This window comes from Bombus vancouverensis, chromosome 7, assembly GCF_051014615.1.
Source record: "Bombus vancouverensis nearcticus chromosome 7, iyBomVanc1_principal, whole genome shotgun sequence".
NCBI lineage: Eukaryota > Metazoa > Arthropoda > Insecta > Hymenoptera > Apidae > Bombus > Bombus vancouverensis.
The window spans coordinates 12,057,519-12,079,337 of record NC_134917.1 but is presented as its reverse complement, the minus strand read 5'-3'; the positions used below and the strand labels follow the sequence as shown (position 1 = coordinate 12,079,337).

Here is a 21,819-nt window from a genome sequence, read left to right as displayed (position 1 = left end):
CACATCCTTCTTATTGAATATCTACATTTTCGTACCTAAACTTGACGAAGATTGAATTTTTCACGGCTATGTATTGAATTTTATCTGGACTTTTTTCAGTTTGTAAATCTATGCGTAATACGTTTCATAATTTTGTCATTTATAACATTAGAACGATTTCGTATATGCGTTTGTATTTTAAACAAATTTGTACGCCTTCGTTTCGACGCAGAAACGAGAGAACCGAGAAAAAGGAAAAAGTGAATTAAACGAGCTTGCATACTAAGAATATCAAGCAATCTCAAACTGTGACTACGTTCAAGGAGCATGAGCAAACTTCATATGGCTTGTAACTTAAGTTACAAAGTAATGGCATCATGGTTCTGATCTGTTTAAGTAACTTTTGCGCCTCTACGAGCCTCGCTTGTTTGCAGATCACTACACGCGAACTCGTTTAACTTTTTTTCCTCTCCTACCTTCGAGATAAAACGTAGAACTTAATTAACTTGAAAGCATCAAAACTTCGTTGTGGCAACGACAAGATTTGTCACTTCAATTTCGTCGTTTAAATGAAGATATCGAAGAAGTCTAAAACGTTTCGCCCTGTGATTATTTTAAATGATCCGATGATAATTGTCTTCCATTTAAACTAAGATTAATCGTTTCTCCGTAAGCAGGCAAACAAAACAAAATATTCTTTCAACGAAATAAATTATTTATTTATCGATACAACGGACGGATATCTTTTTCAAATTTACAATCGATAGGCTGCGAATTTTTATGGAGAATCTCAAGGCGCAAAAACGAATATAGAATACACATAACAGGCGAAAATACGCGAAATATTCAACGTGCGATATTCCATTCGACGTTTAACGGACAACGAACTATTCTTTCAATTAGCTCTTATAAAAATACGAATTTTCATTAACATCCACAGATTGATAATTACCGATTGCGATAGTTGCGAATATTCAGCAATTTTTTCAATTACTCGTATCACGTCGTACACGGACATTCGTCCGTTGTCTCTGCTATTTTGCATATCGCTTCGTAAAATTTCTATTCGCCAGAAAATTCCCTCCCCGCCCTCGATGATCTTTCTGGGAGAAGTTTCTGAAACAACTGTCGCGTTTGCATAGAATATTTAACGCGGTAGCGTTTCAACGATCTAACGATTCTCTATCTAAGGATAATCGACGGAAGTTACACGGATTCGCTGTGCAAGCAGTTTCAATCAGGTGCGGAACAACCGTGACGATTAAACGCGGCTTGCAGCTGTTGCTGGTGCGAGTGGAGGGGGATACTCGACTCAATTTGCAATTACGTTATTGCAAAGGGATCGTCGTACGTCGCGAATTCCCGCCAAAGCCACGCTGCAACCGATCTAAACGGTCTATTTGCAGGGTACAAACTGTACATTCCGGCGTATTAAGGCTACGTGCATTGATGGCCGGTGGTTTAATAATGTGGCCGCAATTGGACCGCATGTCACTGCGCCGCCACCTGCCAACTTCGATGACAAGCGTCATCGATCATGCGACACGAAGCGGTAAGCACCGCGCATTCGCGCTCTTACGAACACATTCCTCTCGAAAACTCGGGGAAACTTTGGAAATCGACGGCTGACGAGTGCCCTTCATCGCCAATGTTCATTCTCGCAAGTTCGAATTGCCGATGCAAGGATTTACTATCGCTCGTTCGAGAGCTGATTTTTTAGAATAATAATTTGTGGATCGTTAGGAAGTGAAAGTTGGAAGCAACGGTGAGTTTATTGGGGTTTTAATCCTTTGCAGTCCTACGTCGGGTGTGACTCGACATCAGTTTTTATTTCACAAGATCCTTTGTCGAGTCCTACTCGACATTCTTCCAGGAATTTGTTTCTTCCTTTGTTTATTTAAATTGTCTTACTTTTTAGTTAAAGTAAGTTTCAAATAAAACGCTTAAAGGCGTTGGTAACGAAATTGAAATAAAATTCGGAGTGCAAAGGGTCAAGGTGATTATTGGCGGATAATTCGCAATTTGAATGTCTAAGGAAAGGAAGTTTCGTACAATTTGAAAAGTAATCGGTAAAAAATGTGAAGGCAATGAACTTTTGAAACGATGAAACGTACCTATCGTTGGTTAGAATTATTGATACGAGTGTCGGCTTTGAAATTCGCGGATAACGGAAAGTATAAAGAGAAAATTGCAAAATGGTAATTCGTATCGCCATGGGAAATAAAATATCGCCACGATGATGAATTGTTTTAACGACAAATTTTCGTACGACCGTAAAATCACGATTCAGAAGAAGTTGAACTTTCGCACAATTGTATTCCCTACGAGCGTAGATCTTCCGTGGAATCGTAGATTTCTGGATTGATGAATTGGAATATCTACTGAAGCAAAATTTCGGGGAACGTATTCAATTTTTAAACTGACACCCTGTATATGGCGTGACTACGGAATTTTGGAGAGTATGATGAATTTCCAGAGTAGCGAAAAATACATACATCTCTGTGAAAGTTCCAGTTTTCATGGAATAGCAAATTTATGAAAGACAAAAAAATTGTAGGAGAATGACAAATTTTTACCCTAATCAAATTCTTGCGAATATCAAAAAATAAATACGTTTTTATATCGATAAGTTATACGCGTTTCGTAACATACAATTTTGTGCGAATAACAAATTTACCTGTTGAGGTTATTAGATGTATGAACAGAGGAACGCGTGGATTAATTGTAAAGTAGAAAATATATTTTAATACAGAAATGTAAGTACAAGCAGGAACATAATTTGAGCTGGTCCAGATCAGCAGTGTTACCCTATAACTGAAAATCCCGAAGCCATCGTCGCCTGTCTACTGTCTATAGTCTGCCTTCGTTCCAGTCTATTGTCTATACGCTATCGATGGTTTCAGTGCTTGAGAAAAACAAAAAAAAAAAAAAAAAACAGACGTAGAGTTCTCTTAGAAGTGGTGACCACTTCAACATTACCAAATAATAATTACCGTTGATTTTCATTGCAGCAATTGCATTCTACGATATGTGAAATAAATTCTTGAGAAATATAAAGGATGCATGAGAATATTTACTATTAGTGATAATAATATTTATCACAATAATACGAAAAATAGAATTGTATAATAAGAAATACAGGATTAATTTCCCATCGAGATTTATATTTGTTTTAACAACCTCCTGCTAATTGTGTTTATTTTCTTTCTGAAATATATCATTCCAGCACAATATTCTTCATCATACAATGTTTTGTGTACCGTTTCGATCGATATTTCTTTATAAAATATCATTATCTCCTACGCGTACTGTGATTGCGATCCTCCTACGCACGCGTTTCGCATTCAATCATGTTTTTATACCCTGTAATCAATTTCTATTTCTTCATACGCGCAATATACGTTATACATCGTTATACGTTTTTATTACGAGAGCTAAACGTTTTTATTACGAGTTGGTAAACTTTACCAACGATAAATGAAAATCGAGTACTCGATATGGTGAACGACATAGAAGAGAATTACACGATTAAAGCAAACATAAGACTATTAAAATCTGTTCGATTTCCAATATCCCTATATCGTTTAAAATGTTACATCAAATTTTATACCACGAATGAAGTAACATTGAAAACTCAAGATAGCAGTTGAAATATAGAGAGATGACCAGAAACGAGACGGAAGAAAGCGACGAGAACTGCCTTATTTCTAATATTTTCATATCCTTTTGTTTGAAACTCATTGAGAACTCAATATAGCGAGCGAAGTAACAGGAGAATTACTAGATTAAAATAAACATGAGACGGTAAAAATCTACTCGATTTCCAATATCCAGTAAGCCGATTAAACTGTTCGTTCTAGATTCTCCGATCGATTGCACGTTCAAACATAGACGGCGCCCGCATGCCGAAATTTTTTCAATATTCCCACCATCTGTAGTTCTAACGCGGTTCGTCACTTAACGACGAACTTCGAGGATATATTCATGGCGATGAAACAATTTATGCCGTGCACGAAACACAGCGGAATATAGGCCATTTCCTAGACGTGCCTTAGATAAGAGTTTTACCGGAGAAAAGTTGAAGTCACGCCAACTCGACGGACTCGCTTAAAATTGGACATCTACCACGATGTTTGCCGCTTTATAGCCACGTTGAAACAGTTTGAGATCGGCCCGTTATCTTCTGACGCTTCCACCGCTATTAACGCTAAGCTATTCGGCTAACGAATTAAACTAACGAACATTAAATCCGTGCCAACCGCTCTAACTGTGTACATGAAACATTCAGTGAGATTGTTCTGTGTTGAAAATGAAGCTGTTATGTTTGAGGCAGCTTGAACGAGTTCCTACCACTTTTAATAGGTTAGCGCTAGACCCTGTTGATTGGGTGTGGTCATTTCGACTGTTCCTGTTTTCTCTTTGTCGTTGTTTTGGTATCGTTAACGTTAGGACTTTGATGCTCGATGAATTTTCATCTTTTTGTTGTAATATTACGTATACACAATTTCATAGTTTCACTTACGCTGCCGCTTAACAGTATCTGGACATTTGATTATTTTTTGGATTATTTGATAGTATTCTTGCATCTATCATCCGAGTATTTTAATATCGACTAAACAACAACTTCATAGTAAAATGTATAATATGCCTGGAATGGCAATGTCCTTTATTTGACGAGCAAAGAGCCGAACTAATCGTTGGACTGCGATTACGCAGGTTTTTTCCTTTCATTGTCGTGTTATGTGCCACTCTACGAGCTCACAGAAGCTACATGCAATCCAGTGTATTCGCATCTAAAAGAATGCAACCTAATGGTTTAAGGAAATTATAAATAATTGTATCGCCATGTTTGTAACAAATTTTGTAAAATAATGTCCTTTGGACGTTAAAGCTGCGTACGATAAGAATAAAAATATGAAATGCATAATACTTTAACACGATAAAGATACAAAAGTCGAGTTAACCATAAATCTCGGAAAATTACGAGAGAAAATGTAAAACCTTTAATATCGAAAAAGATTGCAGTCGCAGACTATGTATGAACTTTGGTGCTAATATAACTCATTAGAGGAATATTGTAATAATGTAGCATCGACTCTTCCGCGACAAAGTCTTTCAACGCGAAAGATAACAGCTTTCGTCGTAATTAAAAATAAACAGGCCGGAGGTTGTCCGTGTTTTTCGTACAGATTAGATGCAGCATACGCAAGAAAGTCGGATGTCGCGAACCCTTTTAACCGCTTTCAAGCATCCTTTGACTACCTTTCCGTGGTTTAATCTGCCGTACGAAGATCTTTCGAGTATTTCGCGAGCAAATTAAATTTTCCGTATTCGCCAGCGCTTCTCTATAGCGCGTCTCTGTACGAGTGCTTTCGTCCTAAGATTAATTTTTCAAATTGAAAGCTCCCACAGCACGAAATTGCATAACGTGGCTCGCGAAATATTTTCCAGATTAATGCCACTGCTCTCGAACACTGCTTCCGATGCAAAAACTTTAATTACAATTTTCCATTTGTCAAAGCAGCAAAATTTCATATATCTGTTGTTACGGTACACGTCGCTGTAATAAAATCATTTTGAAAAACGTATGGTTTTATCATAGGACTGGATTTTCACAGTCATTTTACCGGATTGTGCGAAGTTTCAGCTAGAATTTTAAATATCGCACAAGTTCAATACCCTCGAAGTCATTTACAGAACTAGTAGAAACAGTCTTACAAGATCGAAGTAGTTGCGAATTATCTTGTTTTAACGAGTAACAGACAGATAATACGACAGTTTATTAATAATTTTCTGCGTCTTGAAACTGTGCATCTTAGGTTTAATTGCTCGGTAATTCGACGGAAGCACTCTGAACGTTAATTGATTAACCGAAAGCTGGTTGTCTCTCTTCGCCCTCTTCTAAATGAATGTCAATTTCATTCCCTGAAATAACTTCTCCCGTCAATTTCCGTCTGCCCTATTTCCTTCCAATATCTATATAAATATGAACAGATTTAAAAATATATACATAGTAAACTTTGAATCGTTAAATTTGTATTTCAAGGCGCGAAATTTATTCACAGCCTTTCACGCACAAATCAGCCTATCTTGCACAAATTCAAAATTCGTCTAAGTATGAGACTTTCAGCTGATGCTTGATGATTTTTCCATCCATGTTAGTTTATCAGGCCGAGCTCCGAAGATGTTGGCGTAAGTCCAAATGGAATACAAAATATTTTTGTCATTAGGTGGTAATGACAAAAACCGCAATCACTTAGTTGCCAACGCGATATGTATACGAAAAAGGTAACATAACAAACATAGGCAAGAGAACCTGCAGCTAAGTGAATATCACACGAACCTCTTACTTGTAAGGTGTAAAGTCACTTTTGGATTTCATTGTTCAAACATAGGCGGTTTACAGTAGGGCCGGATACGAGAGAGCCTGTTTCACTAGGATACGTTTCTAATCATTTAATGGTGAGATTTTAAGGAAAAATGCGTATCGTTTTCCTAGAATCCAACAAAATCTAAAATCTAGCAAGATTTTCAGGACCACGAAACGCTCGCTAGGCTGGCGTGGAACGTCGACGTAGACCAATCGAAAATTTTCGCTCGGCAATCAGAACAACGATCTCGACGTTACGAGCGACTTTATCGCGAGTTACGGTATCGTTTCTTCCATTGCTACCTCTGGTTTGCCGTCTAATTGCAACGTTACTCCGCCAGCAATATTCTCGATGGTCCTCAACGTGTCTGGTCGTGGAGAGCCTCGTCCATTTCACCAAAGAGAACCTCTTGTTTCTTTCCTTCTCGTCGTTCAATTTTCAAAAATTCCCGAGCAATTCGTTTCTTCAACCATGGCCACGTTTCCACGAGTTTTCGACAACGCTGCGCTCTCTCCTCGCGCATTTTCGATGATTTCAAGCAGTCAGACCCATGGTGGAAATATCGATTTTCTGAAAATTCCGCATCGTCAGAGTAATCCATCCACTCCCTTTTCAAGTCTTTCAAGTTTTCGAGTCGCGAAGCCGCCATTCAGTCTTCCGGAGTATGCCAGGGAACTTTCAAATTTTATAAAAGGACGCGGAATTCGGATTTCATTCCGGTCTTCACCGCATCCCCGTCAATGGGCTTTGCTTTGCTAATAAGTAAATGCACGGTCGTAAAGTATGCAGAACTTTAATTAAAAAGAGGTTTCAGCTTCTAAGTATTTTGACTCGTGTGGAAATCCTGCGGAGGAGAGAGTTTTCCACTATTTGGAACGTTGGATATTTGTAAAGAAAATGTTTGATTCCAGTTGATTTAGGTTACCTGTTGAAGATCGGTAACAGATGACTAAGAAACTGCTCCATGTTTTTCTATCGTATGTTATATAAAATGTTAGTTTCGCCAATTTGATAATTAGATCGATATCATATGTTAGGTCGTCCGAAAAATTTCTTTCGTTTTATAAGGAAATAATAGCTTTTTGTTTTATATTACTTTATTGAATTATGCACGAACATAATAATAGAAATATAACGAAATAGATCATACCTAATTCAATAAAATAATATAAAACAGAAATTGTCTGTTATCATCTTATGAAACAGAAGAAACTTTTCGGACAACCTAGTACTTACGAGTTTCAGCAAGAGCGGATAACGCGTTTGTGATGTTAACATCTTAAATATTTATTTAACGTAAAACATGACAAAACCACCACGGCGATTAGGGTGACCTATTTTTCATTTATTAGAATTCCAATTATTTTCTACGCTAATACGACAATCTCATTATTAGAAATCTCATCGTAACATAGAAATGAAACTAACTTATGTATAATAAATTATACCATAAGTATCTGTATAATTAGTTACACAATACGCACTTAAATGTTTCAACACTTAATTAGTTTTTAGAAACTTACAGTAATCCTCGATTTCTTCGTTCTATTAATAAAGGAATAAATAGATGCGATCGACCTTCTGTAGTTGAAAGATTTCAGATTCGTGTCAAGGAGAACACGATATTCAAATTAGTTTTTAAAGGTCCAGTTTTTTTCTGCTTTCAAGTACGAATAATATCGAAACCCACGTAAATGTTAATCCGAACAATGATGGCCTGTAAATTTCATAAGATAATTTGCGCGTAACAGGTTTTGACAAGCTGTTGCACCGACAATCGCTTGCAAGGCCAATTTTTTCTTTATGCCCGACTTCTGTCTAACGAAAATTCAAATTGCACTTTTCTTTTCTAATAAATCGTCCGGTTTCAGGGACTTTTAAAAACGCAGGAAACTGTGTCGTAGCTAGGCTTGCAGCTTCCATATGTGGAACACATAACACGTATGATACATTCGTAAACGATTTCTACGACTGTTCGAATACTTTCGTCAGCCACTGTACTTCTATAAATGGAACGATTAGACAATTTTAAAAATTCAACGTAGCTATAGATCTCGCTAATAATAAGAACCGATAGAATAGAGAGCCGCCACAAAGCGTCAATGTCTTTCAAAATGACAGTATCGCGGTTCATTTGTCATACAAGTCACGCAGAAGTCATCTCAGTTAGAGCCAAAACAACTGTAGTATTTATACAAAAACAGTTTATGTATATGAAAAACAAAGATCGCCAGGCATCAGCTAACCATTTGCAACTAGGCGCAATTGGTACAGTGATCTCTCCCTGGCGAATGATATTACGTTCCATCAATCTTGTTAGTGTTACTGGAACGTAACAGTAGTTCGCTCCGATTGATTTCTATTTTGTGACTAAAGTGGACTGAAAGGTGCGCGAAACGTGGGAAACCAGAAGAACCACGAATATGTCAAACAACAAATCGCTTGTCAGCATCCAATCCTCTCACCTTGCTATGTTCAGAGGGCAGACGTTGCGAGCAGCGACGAAAGTTAGCGTCGCTTTTATCCCATTTCATTTGTCCTCTAATTACAGATGTCGAACAAAGGTGTGGAACAAAGGTCTGTAGCAAAGGCAGCGACACCCGAAGCGTGGTCGCTTCGCAACAAGAAAGTTCGCACAAAGTGACTGTCCGCCACTACGATTCCGGATCCTTGCGGACAAAGGCTAAGGGGTCCATGTGACCGCGCGAAAAGTCGGATCAGGGCGAAAAGAAGCCAAGAGATTCGATACATCTCGACAGGGGCGGTGGGCTGAACGACGTGAAAGCACAGAACGAAGGGAAATCGGGTGCCAGCGATGAAGAGCCTCGAGCCAAAACTGGACCGCCTAATCTGCATTTACATAGCATCCAATGTATTCCAGGCAAATAGAATAGCACTGGAGCGTCGAAGGAGAGGGCCTCTTCTCTCTGTTCTTTGCGCGGAAGAAGATGGGCAAAAGAGCCTCGAGCTTACGACAATGCCGCCTTAAGCCGGCTTCGAGGAGGTTCGAAAGCAGGGTGAAGCCTGTCGGGGACGAGGATGTATTGTAGAGCGCGCGCAAACAGTGGAATCCTTCTTTCGCTGGAACGCATGTAGGTCACGTGAGATATTTCTTTAGGGAAACAGGCGTGTAGCATTAATCGATTTTTCAGCCGGAACAATACCCTGGCGATATTCGTGTCCAGCCGAATATCGATCCAACTTGGGAAACGACGCCACTCAGATAACTTTTCAGATACGGTCGAGTCAAATATAGCGATAGTGTGACGGTTTCAGATAATTCCCATTTTATTTCTGGTATAAGTGCAGTTGAATTATGTCATAAATTAACGAATCGTAACGACGTATCGAATAGAAATTGAAATACCATGAACCGTAGTGTAATTCATAGAGCGAAAAGACAAAGAAGCTTTAAATTGTTATCGAAAAATAACATGCGATTGTTTGAAGTATACAAATTTGATTACTAGTGACGATGGATTAATTGTGAAGAATATGTGCCAAAAGTTTCTAGCCAAAGTTCTATTTAATAATTCTATTGTACTCCTGACACGAGCTTTTGTAAAAATATAAATTCGTTGTACAGGTATGATATCTTGGAGCATTTATTTTCGAAACAAAATTCTCCTTCCCACTTCTCTGCATTTATGTAATACCCACTTGGTCTATAAGTTGATTGCAAGGAAATAATATTCTCTTTTGAAGTATGGGAGTTTCATTCTTCAGCCCCGAGTGATCGGTGTCCGGGGACACATTTCTCCAATATAAGCTCCGCGATACCATATGCGCATAAGAATCGTATTATATGCTCGAAATACAGGGAGAATGCGGTTTGCCACTGCTTTAGATAAAAGCGACCCGTTGCACAAGCAACGCAGAACACCATCGTGCTTATACGTCACCGATGAAATTATGCCAACGAGAAAACCTTGTCATCCACGTGATGATGACAGATTTAATCGATAGCGAATACTCACGTGTAAAATTTTCAAGCAATTTCCGATTAAAAATAAAAGATGATTGATATCGACGTAATACGTTACAATACATTTTCAATTAAAAAAACTGTAAAAACATTTGGACAAGTTGTATTTTATGCTACGTATTTCAGTTACGTTGACTAATAAACAAGTGAAGATGCATGCAGAATAAAACAAAAGGTTGTAATGTTTACTTGAAAATTTGGTGAGAACGGATAAATTTAAATTATTTTTAGGATTGTATCCAAATTTATTATAAAAGGAAATAATCGAATTGAACGATAATATGTAAATGGAATTATTAACCGACATGGAGCTTGGTTACCATGGTACTGATTAAATGTTTCAAGATAATTTTAATTTGTAATGCAGTTTCGATACATCGATGATCGATGTACGTATATCTACTCAAAATTTTGTGGATAAAATTCGATCATATTGATCTCGTTAGAGCAAGTTCGAATAAATTTCCGCCTTTTCTCGTATGGATTCGACAAATCTGTCGTAACAGGAATGGAGAGCGTTTTTCACGCGAGTGTTCTCGAGAGTCGAAAGCTCATCACGCGGCGTGGCAGCCGGGGAATAAAGGGAACAGGAAATAGAGAGCGATATAGATTAAAACGCGGCCGAGTCAAAACGGTCTCGGCACGGTCATCTCTTTTGTGAGACCGCGATACCGTTGAAAAGCTCTCGAAAGAAGCTTTCAGGTTTATCATAATTGCATCTCGAGACCCGATCTTCTTCGAGTCGGCGAGGCCTGCCAACTTGGCGGAAGCTTAAGCGTACGAACGAGGAGAATTAAGAGATGGCTCGCGCTATAAGATATCTCCAATGATGAATAAATACACGCATAAAAGAGATTAGGAAAAACAGATGATGAACGGACGGGCATCATTAAACACACGAGGGATTCGCAGCTGTTGGCAATTACAAAACATGTTTCAATTGGCTGAAATTCTGAAAATATATCAAAGTCTCTCTGGATAAATTGGTATAATCTCGTTTCTCATCTCTAACTGCAAATTTGGAAAATTAAATCTCGCTAACTAATTTAATATCGACTAATTTACTTACTTTTCAATATTTACTACAAAGCGCAAAATACCATTACTGTAAGTCGTTAAAACAAATGGAAAAAGGAAAACGAAAAATATATAAATCAGAACATTTCAGCTATGATATCTTTAGCTAACTCGATAAATTCTGCAAATACACGAATAAACGAATTTCCTCGTGCAAGCAACGATGCTAGTAGCGAAATGTCACATACGCGAGATCATCGTGTCTGTAGGCAGCCATCGTAATTAATCCGAATCAATCACTCCTTTATTTATATGCAGCCATCGTTGCGCTGCAGATTCGGATGATCATTTTAGCAGCGACCATCTGACTGACAGAAACGCGATTGTCTCAATAGAGGCGAGAGTTCCTTTCGCTTTATTGGCCACGGAGGTTCCCCAAGGGATATCCGGCCCGTCATTTGTATCTGCGTGGACGTTAATTCATAGCCTGAACTGACGGAAACATTGTTCCGATTGAAATGTTCATGGCAACGTTTGCTCGTTCCGCGTCGATCGAGGTAGCCAACTCGTAACGCGAATCGAAACACGTCGTAAGAAACGCGTCAGCCGAATTGATTAGTTGATGGATCGGCCGATTCACATTTAGATCGTGCTAGCCAGAAACAGATTTGACCGAAGTTGGATAATAGAGTCCGTGCAACGAGCACCAGACTAATCCTGCTATTGTCGCGGTTAATTTATACCCGAAAGAGAACTGGATGGCAGCGTGTGCTCGCGTGTACACAAGCTTGTCGATCGGAAACACGCGTACTCGACGAGCTAATGCGACCACAGGCATCGGTCATTAATACATTTTCGTTGATAACGCTGATTGGCTCGTAGCGGCGAAATGTTCGTCGGTATCGATCGGTGATTAATCGTTGATTTTTTTCTAGTTAATTGTTTCGTCGCACTTGAGTTTTATTCTAGAAGATTTTCCAAACGTTACTGAATAATTCTTCGAATTGCATCAATGATCGACAGAGATGAGACATTTTAAATTACGTTACGTTCAACGGTGTACAAATAAATTGATTCGTCGATTCTCGTTTTTCATAATTTGTTAAGCATCGAGCGAAATAGTTTCGTCTATTATCGAATTTGAAACTCTAACAAAGAATAATAATATCGTCGAGTAGAAATAATTCTAGGAATAATCTGCCTCTCAATTATGTTGCCGAATATAAATCTAAATTTTAGTTAATTTGATTAGTTCTTCAAAGATCTACTTTGACAAATTATACAAATACCCGTGGAATAAAGAATTAAATATTATCTCAAATATATATTTCGTTGTTGCCAGTGGTTGTTGGATGTAGATGAGATTGATTGATTGTAAAATCAAATATACTTCGAAGACATTTTCCGGCTTTTGTTAAGGAAAGTCCCTATTGGAATTTTATCAACCGTGTAACGATAAAAAGACCAAGAATATGACAAGGGTGAGAAAGCAAAGAAGCACTGGAAAAGAGGAATAAGCAAATCGAATAACGCAGACGAAAAAGGTTCGAATCAGATAAGATGTGCAAAGGTTCGACCGTGTGTTCAGGTATCTAAAAAAAAAAAAAAAAAAAAAAAAAATGTAAGAAAAAAGGAAAGAGAAGGAAGGGAAAAATACGAACACTACGCGGAGCAAGACTGAAATATGCATGAAGGGATAAGATACAAAAGGCAACGTTGTCGTCCCGCCTCGAAGAAGCTTCGCACATATGCGAATTGCCTTGAAAATTTGTTTCTGATATTTGAAAAGTACGAGAGTGGGACAAATTTTTGTTCCGTATAAAATTATGTATAAAAGTTACTATTTCGTTTTAGTATTCATACAGCGTTGTGCACAAAACAAATTTTCATAATAGTTTGAATATTACGAACCATGAGTGTCTGATACTTCTTACACATTCGACACGTAAATGCTTATAAAAAGATTTACAGAAATATTTTAAGAAACGTATCGTTTCAATGCGTTAGCAAGTACATGGAATTTTTTCCTGGTCCACGTGCATTATGTGCTGCTATTCATGGAAAAATTTGTCATGTATCCAATAGCTGAGCTAAAACTTGCGAGAAGTTAAATTGCTTGCGAAAAAAGTTTGATTAATACATAATTTCAACTGAAACAGAATTATAACTCGGCCGGAAACTTTTAGCAACGCTCATATCCATTACCGATATATTATAACAAAAGCGGCACATGAAATAATTTTCGTATTATTTTGCATTATCCAACAAAGAAACTTGGTCTAGTTATCGTCAATAATCAATTTTATCACGAACGCCGCGTGGACAATGTTGCTGAACAAGCAACAACAAGGATAATAGCATGACTTGGAAATGTTACTTTGCCACGGTTCGTGATATACATACATATCGACTACGTTGGTAATCGAACCGATGCTCATAATACTCGGGACCAACTAACATAAATTCGATCGACCTAACGTGACAACGATGGCGTAGCCAGCAACTTTCGCTCCCTCATAGCTTCACTTCTTCCGCCATTTTGGTCACACGTCCTCACGCGCCATACACCACTTCCGGCAAACTTACGAGATCTTACGGCGAGCGTGGAGCAATTTCGTGAAAACGATATCGTCGAAACTTTCGATCGGTGTTATCATCGCTCGCATCATCGATGGCTATATCGAAGCCTCAACGATGCTTCTTTCAACGCGACAAAGGTCCCGGTATTTTATATCTTAAGGTAGAAATTTTCAAGAGGCAATAGAAGTCTACAAATATTTTCATGCCGTTTTCAAGTTTCCTTGATTCGCAGATAAAATTCTAGAGAAACGTATCGTTCCTTCTTCTTCTTCTTCTTACTTATTTATTTATTTATAATCGTTTCGACTTATAATTCATTAGCGGTTACTGTTACGTTAAAGATTTCACAGTTACACACTGCTCGGTTGACGTAATTCAGCCACGGTTACTATAGAATTACCAGGGTTTTCTTATTTTAACTTGCTTATAGTTCTTATTTCAACTCACAGAATTAAACGAGGTAATAAATTGAGATACGTGCTAGATAAGAAACTTAATACAGACGCTACGCTCAACATTTTCATAGGAATTCTAAAATTTAATTTGATAATTAAGTAGACTTAAGTACTTTCGGGCTGGAATATTTCAGATAGTATACAGCCTTATTTGTGGAACTGTTACAACTGACGATAATTGTGTACATTACTGGTTCATAGACGAAGCTTGTACACTTGCGTACTGATTTATACCGCGTTCGTTGCTCGGAAGTCTGGCACGTCGGGAATGGAGGTAGCTCGCACAAGCATTTCATGCAATTGAATGTGTTCTGACACAATCCGTTGCCTAAGTGCATCACCATGTTACAAATTGACAAATTTTGTGTTCTGCAATATCACGATGAAATTACCGTCGATCATTACTGACTGATCGATTGCGTAATGATTAGGTAATATTAGGTTAGTCGATAAAATTGTTTTAATTACCAAACTATATTTGATTTGATTGGCAGTTTGATAGATGCCTGATGATCATACTGATTAAAACCCCTTTCATTAGCGAAGTTAAACATTTGCTTTGAGAGTCGACCTCAATTGAATTGCATTTAGAGAAAAAGGAACTACTGGTAAAAATATATGAAGAAGTTAAAATGCTTTTGTGACGAACACACGTAAGTACGTTCCTCTGGAACTTCTGCGGACTCAGCGTTGCCATAGTTATGAATAACAATATCGGTTGTGCTTTCTGCGAAATAAAGGTAACTTTATAAAGTACATCCTTTTGCCGGAGTAGTTGTTACGTAGGAAGAAATAATTTCTAGACGATATTTTCCTTAGAAACCTACGACGTTTGAAATCATAGGAGCAATTACTTTGTGGATTTGATCTTAATTTAACTAATTCACTCGAGACAATAGCGTTTCCATGTACAGCAATTACCATGTATAATACATATTTGAAGAAACAATTTTCTTTCAATGAAGAAAGTCCACAATCTACAGGTTTACATGAAAAGGCAGCATTGCTCAGAAAATAATATGTCGTGTTATGTTGTTTCGATATGCCCTAAGAACTTAAAAATGAAAGAATACACGATAAATCTGTGGAAAGTATTTTCTGTTGTTAAGATTGACACAATTGTGTAAAGATTTCCTATACAAAATTAAATTATATCAAATGACATAAAGATCACATAAAGTTAGTTAGATTGTTAAGCTATTAATACACGTTCACTGTCAAACGGTAATTAACTATAATTTCTTTCCTTGAAAGCAAACGAGGTCATCATATAATCATGCCCCAACGACTTGTGCTAAAAATATTCCAATGGTTGATCACCCGAACTGTTTTATTGACTCTGTCATAATTCCTCTCGCAAAATTCGTCTATTACGTCTAGCAGCGCAAATACACTTACAAACCATTGAAAGATTTACCACATTTACAACCTGCGTCAAGAATCAGAGTCCTGGGGTCTCAGCATCTTACCAATGCTGTGTTCGTGGCCGTTCGGCTAACATTTATCGCGTGATAAATTGTTCAGGTGATTACAGTTGTTGCCTGCACACAACGATCATTGAAATTCACGTAGATAGGTGTACACAGCTGAGAAGAGTCGTAGACTCTCAGTGGACCGCTACACTCTGTTTTATCGCAGATCTCTTTGGAACAGAACTCGGCCAAAGCGAGTGAGACGATGACACGAAACTCGTCGATTTGTGGAGGTGGAAAACAAGCAGAATGAGACAGACAGAACGTAACCTTCGAGTTTCACGTACGATACGACGTTTCGATTTCATTTTTGTACATTGAAGGGTGTGTGTATTATGCGCGGTGGTCGACGAAAATATTTGAAAACATTCTGTGAATACATGTATTATGTGTATTATGTGCAAATGATTCAGTGCCGTGATATGATTAACGATGATACGTGGTTAAACTAGCAAAGTGTGAATCAAATTTGAAAACATGTACATATAAAGGAAGATATTTATAGCAAACGTAGACGAAACGAGAATTACCGTGTCTAGCCATCGTCAAATTGCAAACTAGACAATTGCAAGTTAGACAACTATCTCTCTTTGACTCTTTTACATTATCAATTACGAACGAATACCGAGGATATTCGAATCCTGGAAGGAGGTGGAGATTCTCTAGGTCGGTGTTCTTCTCGATGGCCATAGAGTGCAGGAGGGGAACGAGAAACGTGATGCGTAGAATGTAAAATACTAAAATCTGGAAGCATCGTATGCAAGCTTCCAATGCAATAATGACGTAAAAAATGGAAATTTGCAGATCTTGAGATAAATTCGTTACTAGTCTCGGACTACTAATATTTTCACTGTACGTACAAATTTTACAATTTTACAATTACAACATCTCTAGATCGCAGTAACGTCGTTATTGCACGAAGCTTACTCGCAGAGACAACAAAAGTCTGCCACTTTGATATCTTCGTTCACAACTGTGCGCATTCGTAGCTCGAACTCAACTGTTCGCCCCTCGAGCTTTTTGCTAGTCGAACTACCGCCAGTGGTAGGGATGCACAAGAGAGGGGGAAACATGAGTGCCTGCACAATAATTGATACAACGTTTTGATTACTATCGCGTGCTATTTTACCGACGTGATAGGCAAAAGGTAAAGGTAAATCTTCAAAACGCTACTACGTTCAGTAACAACTGGTATATAATCTACTAGTAACTAGTAGATAGTGTATAGTAGCTACTATAGTATTCGCGACCTTGATATTTTTTCCTAATTACCGCACGCTCCACTGTTCACTCCAGACTGAGGGCTTTTCAAAGTTTCTGGGCGTGCGTCTCAAAGTGGAAAACTCTTAAAGAAGGTGGCGTAAAAATCGTCTCAAACTTCCAGCGTAAAATACGAGAACTGAAAATGCAAGCCATCGTTCTTTACGCGGGAAAATTTAGGCGTCGCAATATTGAGACGTTCGTAGCAACGATAACGTAAGTGCTAATTGCGTCGCAGACATACTTAAAAGTAACTAGAGAGTGCAAACAATCATATTTATCGCAACATTCTAAAACATTCCCGTCATTATTTAATTAGGAGCTTTCCTAAATGAAATTGGCTTCCTTTGGTTCTTAAAAAAGTCACCTTTTCTACGGTCATTGGTGCACTGGAACAGCGATATGCATATCGTTGACGAATGTAAGAGAAAAAAGGGACGATGTTTGGTTGATTTCCTTTAGATTCCGCAATGATTTAATCAATAATTTGCTTTCTTTAGACTTCAAACTTACATTATTGATATTTCTATGAAAGATTTTTATATCGTTTGATTAATCGGCTTTTCGACGATGTTCCACAATCGTCTGTCAACTACTTTTACTTTCTCTCTGAATTAAAAATTCTTCGTGTTATATATTTTTGTATTTTTCAAACTAGCCGATCTAGTCGAAGCAAGTTTGAGTTAATAAATATTTGAAAACAAATTTTTAACGCTGTCACTGTAGCGACATCCGACTACGAAAGACTAATCATCAAACTTGCTGATTAAATTGGACTTGAGCGCTGCCGGACAGAATTATATCAATGGCTAAAGCTTTATTTGTAGCACTGTTACAACTGACGATAATTGTTTACGTGGCAATACATGGGACGTTACACCATATGGTTCGATACCGAGATCACTACATCTTGGTACTGTATCTGACAACGTTTTTCGTCCCGAAGTCGTTGACACGTCAGGAACGGAGGCACCTCGCACACGCACTGCATGCAATCGCGATCATGGATGGCTCTTCGACTCAATTCGTCGTTTATGCGCATTGTCATGTTACCAAATCGACAAACCTTGCCTTCTGTAATATCACAATGAAATTACTGTCGATAGTTATCCTGTTTGTACAAAGATGCACCTCACCTGACTGATCAAATTGCCTAATGATAAGTATCGGGTTAGTCGATGATAAAATTGTTTTAATTGGTAGCTATCAGGTGGTCCTGATTAAAAGTCGCTTTTAGTGCGTGCCAAGAGCTAATTTTTAAATTAGTGCTTTCAGATTACATGCTATTAAGTTAAGCAACATCTCTTCCTTAGAAATCGATGCCAATTATTTAATTGCAAGTACAGAAAAAGCAACTACTGGTAAGAATGTATGAAAAATTATGTAATACAGGTAAGAATGCATCTTTTACGAACACACGTAAGTACCTTCCTTTGCAACTTTTGCGAACTCAATGTTGCTATAGTTACGAATAACGATATCCTTTCTGCTCGCTGCGAAAAGGAAGTAACGTTATAAGGTGCATTTTTCCCCAGCATAGTTGCTATATATATACTTCCATCGGTAGGAAGAGACAATTTACAGACGATATTTCTCTTATAAACTTACGACATCTGAAAAAGTTGCTGCAATCTCTATGTGGATTCTGGCCGTGGACGAACATAGGTGCGCACATCCGGCGAACTAGGAAAGGACTTCCGAACAGAATGGAACAACCTCTGCGATTGCGTTTCTTACAAAAGGGCTCGACATTTTCGCCTAAACAAGCAATTTGTACTTAATTTAAACTGTTTGTACTTGAAGATCGAAGTGGTTCTGATATTAAAGACATATAAATTTCAATCTCTCTAGTTTTCTGAAATTACGAAGTTTCCCTAGGTGGAAAATTTACAACGTGAGAGCTTCGTGTGAAAGTTAACGTAAAGCTGTATAACTTGAAACCATAAATCCGTATGAAGTCAATTTTTTCGGGGACATGAGGAAAAAATGTTACTGTTTGTTTCATACCTATGTATCCAGGCATACAGATACACCGCAGGTCCCGATTGCATTTTGTTTCAAAGAGATCTCCATCGTAATAAGTATTATCGTCCACTTCACACGTTGGCCTTTCTTCTCCGTCTTTGACTAAAGCAAGTATATAAACTGTCGTTGTTTTGTTAAAAAATGATTTCAACTTAGGAATAAAATAGCAGAATACTTTTGGGATAGACAATACTACCAGTGAATCATTCAGAGAAGACAGTTTCCTCTTCTTAATCGGAACGATGATAAGCGCAAAGTGAAATGTATTTTAAGACAGTCAAATTAAACAAGTACAGATACTTGGAGAATTATTTCACTTTTGATCAAAAGCGATAATCTTAAAAGTGATTAAATTAAGATTTAAATTCCATTTGAGATGTACGTATTCACTGAAACCGAGATCACCTACATTTAATCTTAATTTAACCGATTCACTTACGACAAATCTGTGTTGCATTCCGACAGCAACTATCATGTGTGTATCTGAAGTAATAATTTCCTTCCGCCGGTAAATGTTCACAATATACAGGTTTACATACAAACGCCGCGCTGTTCACAAAATAAAATGACGTGTTATATCGCTTGAATAATCCCTAGAAACATAAAAGTACCAGTACACACGATAAATTTACGGGAATTAATTTCTATCATTCAGATTGACAGAATTATGTAAAGATTTTCTATGTGACATTAAATTACATCGAATGACATAAAGATTACGTACAGTTACTTCGAACTGAGTTAAGTTATGAAGTTGTTAATAAGTGTTTAATGCCAAACATTAATTAATTATAATTCCTTTTATTAAACGAGATCACAGTGGAATCGTGCTTCCTCCACGAACGTGCAAAAATATTCAAATACTTAATTGCTCGAACTGTTTTAATTGGATTTGTCATAACTTATTCCGGCGAAACGTCACGGAAGTGAACTATATTCGTAAATACGACTAACATCGTAAATATACTTACAGGCCATCGAGAGTCGTATTACATACACAACCTATGTCGCAAGGATTAGAGTCCTCGCTCCTCAGCATCTGCCCAATGCTGTATTCGTGACCGTTAGCGTAACATTTATCCCGTGGCAAATTGTCCAGGTGACTGCAATCGTAGGATTCCGCGCAACAATCGTTGGGTTTCGCGTAGACAGGAGTACAACCGAGGCTCTCATAGACTCTCAGTGGACCGCGACACTTTCTTTTATCGCAGATCTCTTTGGAACAAAATGTGGCCAATTTGAGCGAGACGATTACCAGGAAACTGGTTTAGTTGCGGAGGTGGAACGCAATAAGACAAGCAGAACGTAACCTTTCAGTTTCACGTGCCATTAACCGTAACCGAGTAACCGAATTATTTGTCATGGTTTTGGGAGGTAATTCTACATCTCTGAATCGGTGGACATGTGTAAAAGGTAGTAGTTACAAAATTGACCTTGAACTTGAAATTCAAGGTAAAATTGATTTTATTGCATGTGTATTTTACTTATATATAAAAGGAACAAAAGTTTTAATGGAAACATCGGTCGCAACTCAATCGAGCTACCTTGGAAAAAGATGCTTCGAAGCAAAGTTTCAGAGCTCGCTTTATTTGTAACGTACTCACATCTTGTTGTCTTATGTAGGGAAAATGGAATCTGCAGAGGTACGTAGATAGTCCAGATCCACCATTATAATATACAAACAACACTATTGCAATTATCATCAGTTCTCTTTCCAAAAGAACGGTTCATTTACGACCTATAATTTCGATTATATACAATTATTTGATTCCCACGACGAGTAGGGTAGAATGCAATAAAAAGAAGCCTTGAATTCTATGCTCGGCCAATGCAGGTCAGAATCAATTTTGTAGACCTCTACCGATATACAGGCGTAGAATCACCCTACGAAGCCATGGCAAATAATTTCATGAACTCCTCTACAGCGATACACGAATGTATGATTCCGTATGACATGCAACATGATACGACCATCGTGACTAGATTGGAGAAATGTGAATGAAACCTGAAAAGATATATCGAAGATATAAGATATTTATTGCAAACGTAATTCACGGGAAAACGTCGAATCAGATTAGATCAGAACTACCGATGTCAAGCATATCGTGTCAAACAATTTCTCGTAAGTCAACTTCCTACCTCCTCCGGTTCCATGAATGACGACTACGGTCATCAGAAGAACACATTTCTGAACGATCAAACTGGAATTACACTGTCTAACCATCGTCAAATCGCAAACTGTGCAAATGTGTTCCCGTGTCGCAATTGTCTCTCTTTTATACTATTGACCGTGAACGAGCACCGAGGATAATTCGGTCTGCGGAGCAAGGTAGGGGTTCCGTTGATTAGTGTTCTTCACGATGGACATGAAAACAGGGACACGAGAGGGGAATGAGAAACGTGATACGTAGAATAGTAAAGTCTGCAAGCGTCGTCATAGACTATGACAGAGGAAAAGCACGATGTGTGAATTGTAGTATCTTCTTCCTCGGTGTCACATACTTTCGGCTTGTTTCGTAAACACTTTCATTAGATTCTACGATGACCTCGCTAACGCTTTGCTTTGAAAATAATCAAGAGCGCCTCACTGATGTGTTTCGTTAAAATATGAATTTCATATTATTGACATTTCTTTGTAAGATTTACATACGGTTCTGGTATTAATCGGGTTTCTG

At 37.9% G+C, this 21,819-nt stretch overlaps 2 protein-coding genes across 5 annotated transcripts in view; both read right to left on the bottom strand.

The window, feature by feature from the left end:
* Positions 1-21,819, bottom strand: part of LOC117155984 (lost and found) — a 243,521-nt gene that overhangs the window by 68,861 nt on the left and 152,841 nt on the right. The gene's annotated exons all lie outside the window — the stretch shown is intronic.
* Positions 17,917-21,426, bottom strand: LOC117155989 (uncharacterized). 4 transcript variants are annotated; one of them, XM_076620153.1, is made up of 7 exons: positions 21,284-21,425; positions 20,116-20,359; positions 19,584-19,693; positions 19,127-19,264; positions 18,728-18,877; positions 18,547-18,612; positions 17,917-18,193 (listed from the first exon to the last, which is right to left on the bottom strand). In XM_076620153.1, exons 1-7 carry the CDS (start codon positions 21,366-21,368, stop codon positions 17,994-17,996), a joined length of 993 nt encoding a protein of 330 aa, XP_076476268.1. In that variant the 5' UTR covers positions 21,369-21,425; the 3' UTR covers positions 17,917-17,993. The 4 variants fall into 4 exon arrangements, with proteins under 4 accessions (XP_076476268.1, XP_033188498.2, XP_076476269.1 ...); XM_033332607.2 differs by having other exon boundaries at positions 19,127-19,246; positions 21,284-21,424; XM_076620155.1 differs by having other exon boundaries at positions 18,032-18,195; positions 18,553-18,612; positions 21,284-21,426.

Excerpts from the sequence above, each read along its gene's own strand:
- LOC117155989 (XM_076620153.1), bottom strand. The coding sequence starts at position 21,368 with ATGGTTAGACAGTGTAATTCCAGTTTGATCGTTCAGAAATGTGTTCTT. Across the intron at positions 18,878-19,126 it reads CTGTATGCCTGGATACATAG|GCGAAAATGTCGAGCCCTTT; the intron begins GTATGAAACAAA and ends TTGCTTGTTTAG. Across the intron at positions 18,613-18,727 it reads CAGCAACTTTTTCAGATGTC|CGAGCAGAAAGGATATCGTT; the intron begins GTAAGTTTATAA and ends TCCTTTTCGCAG.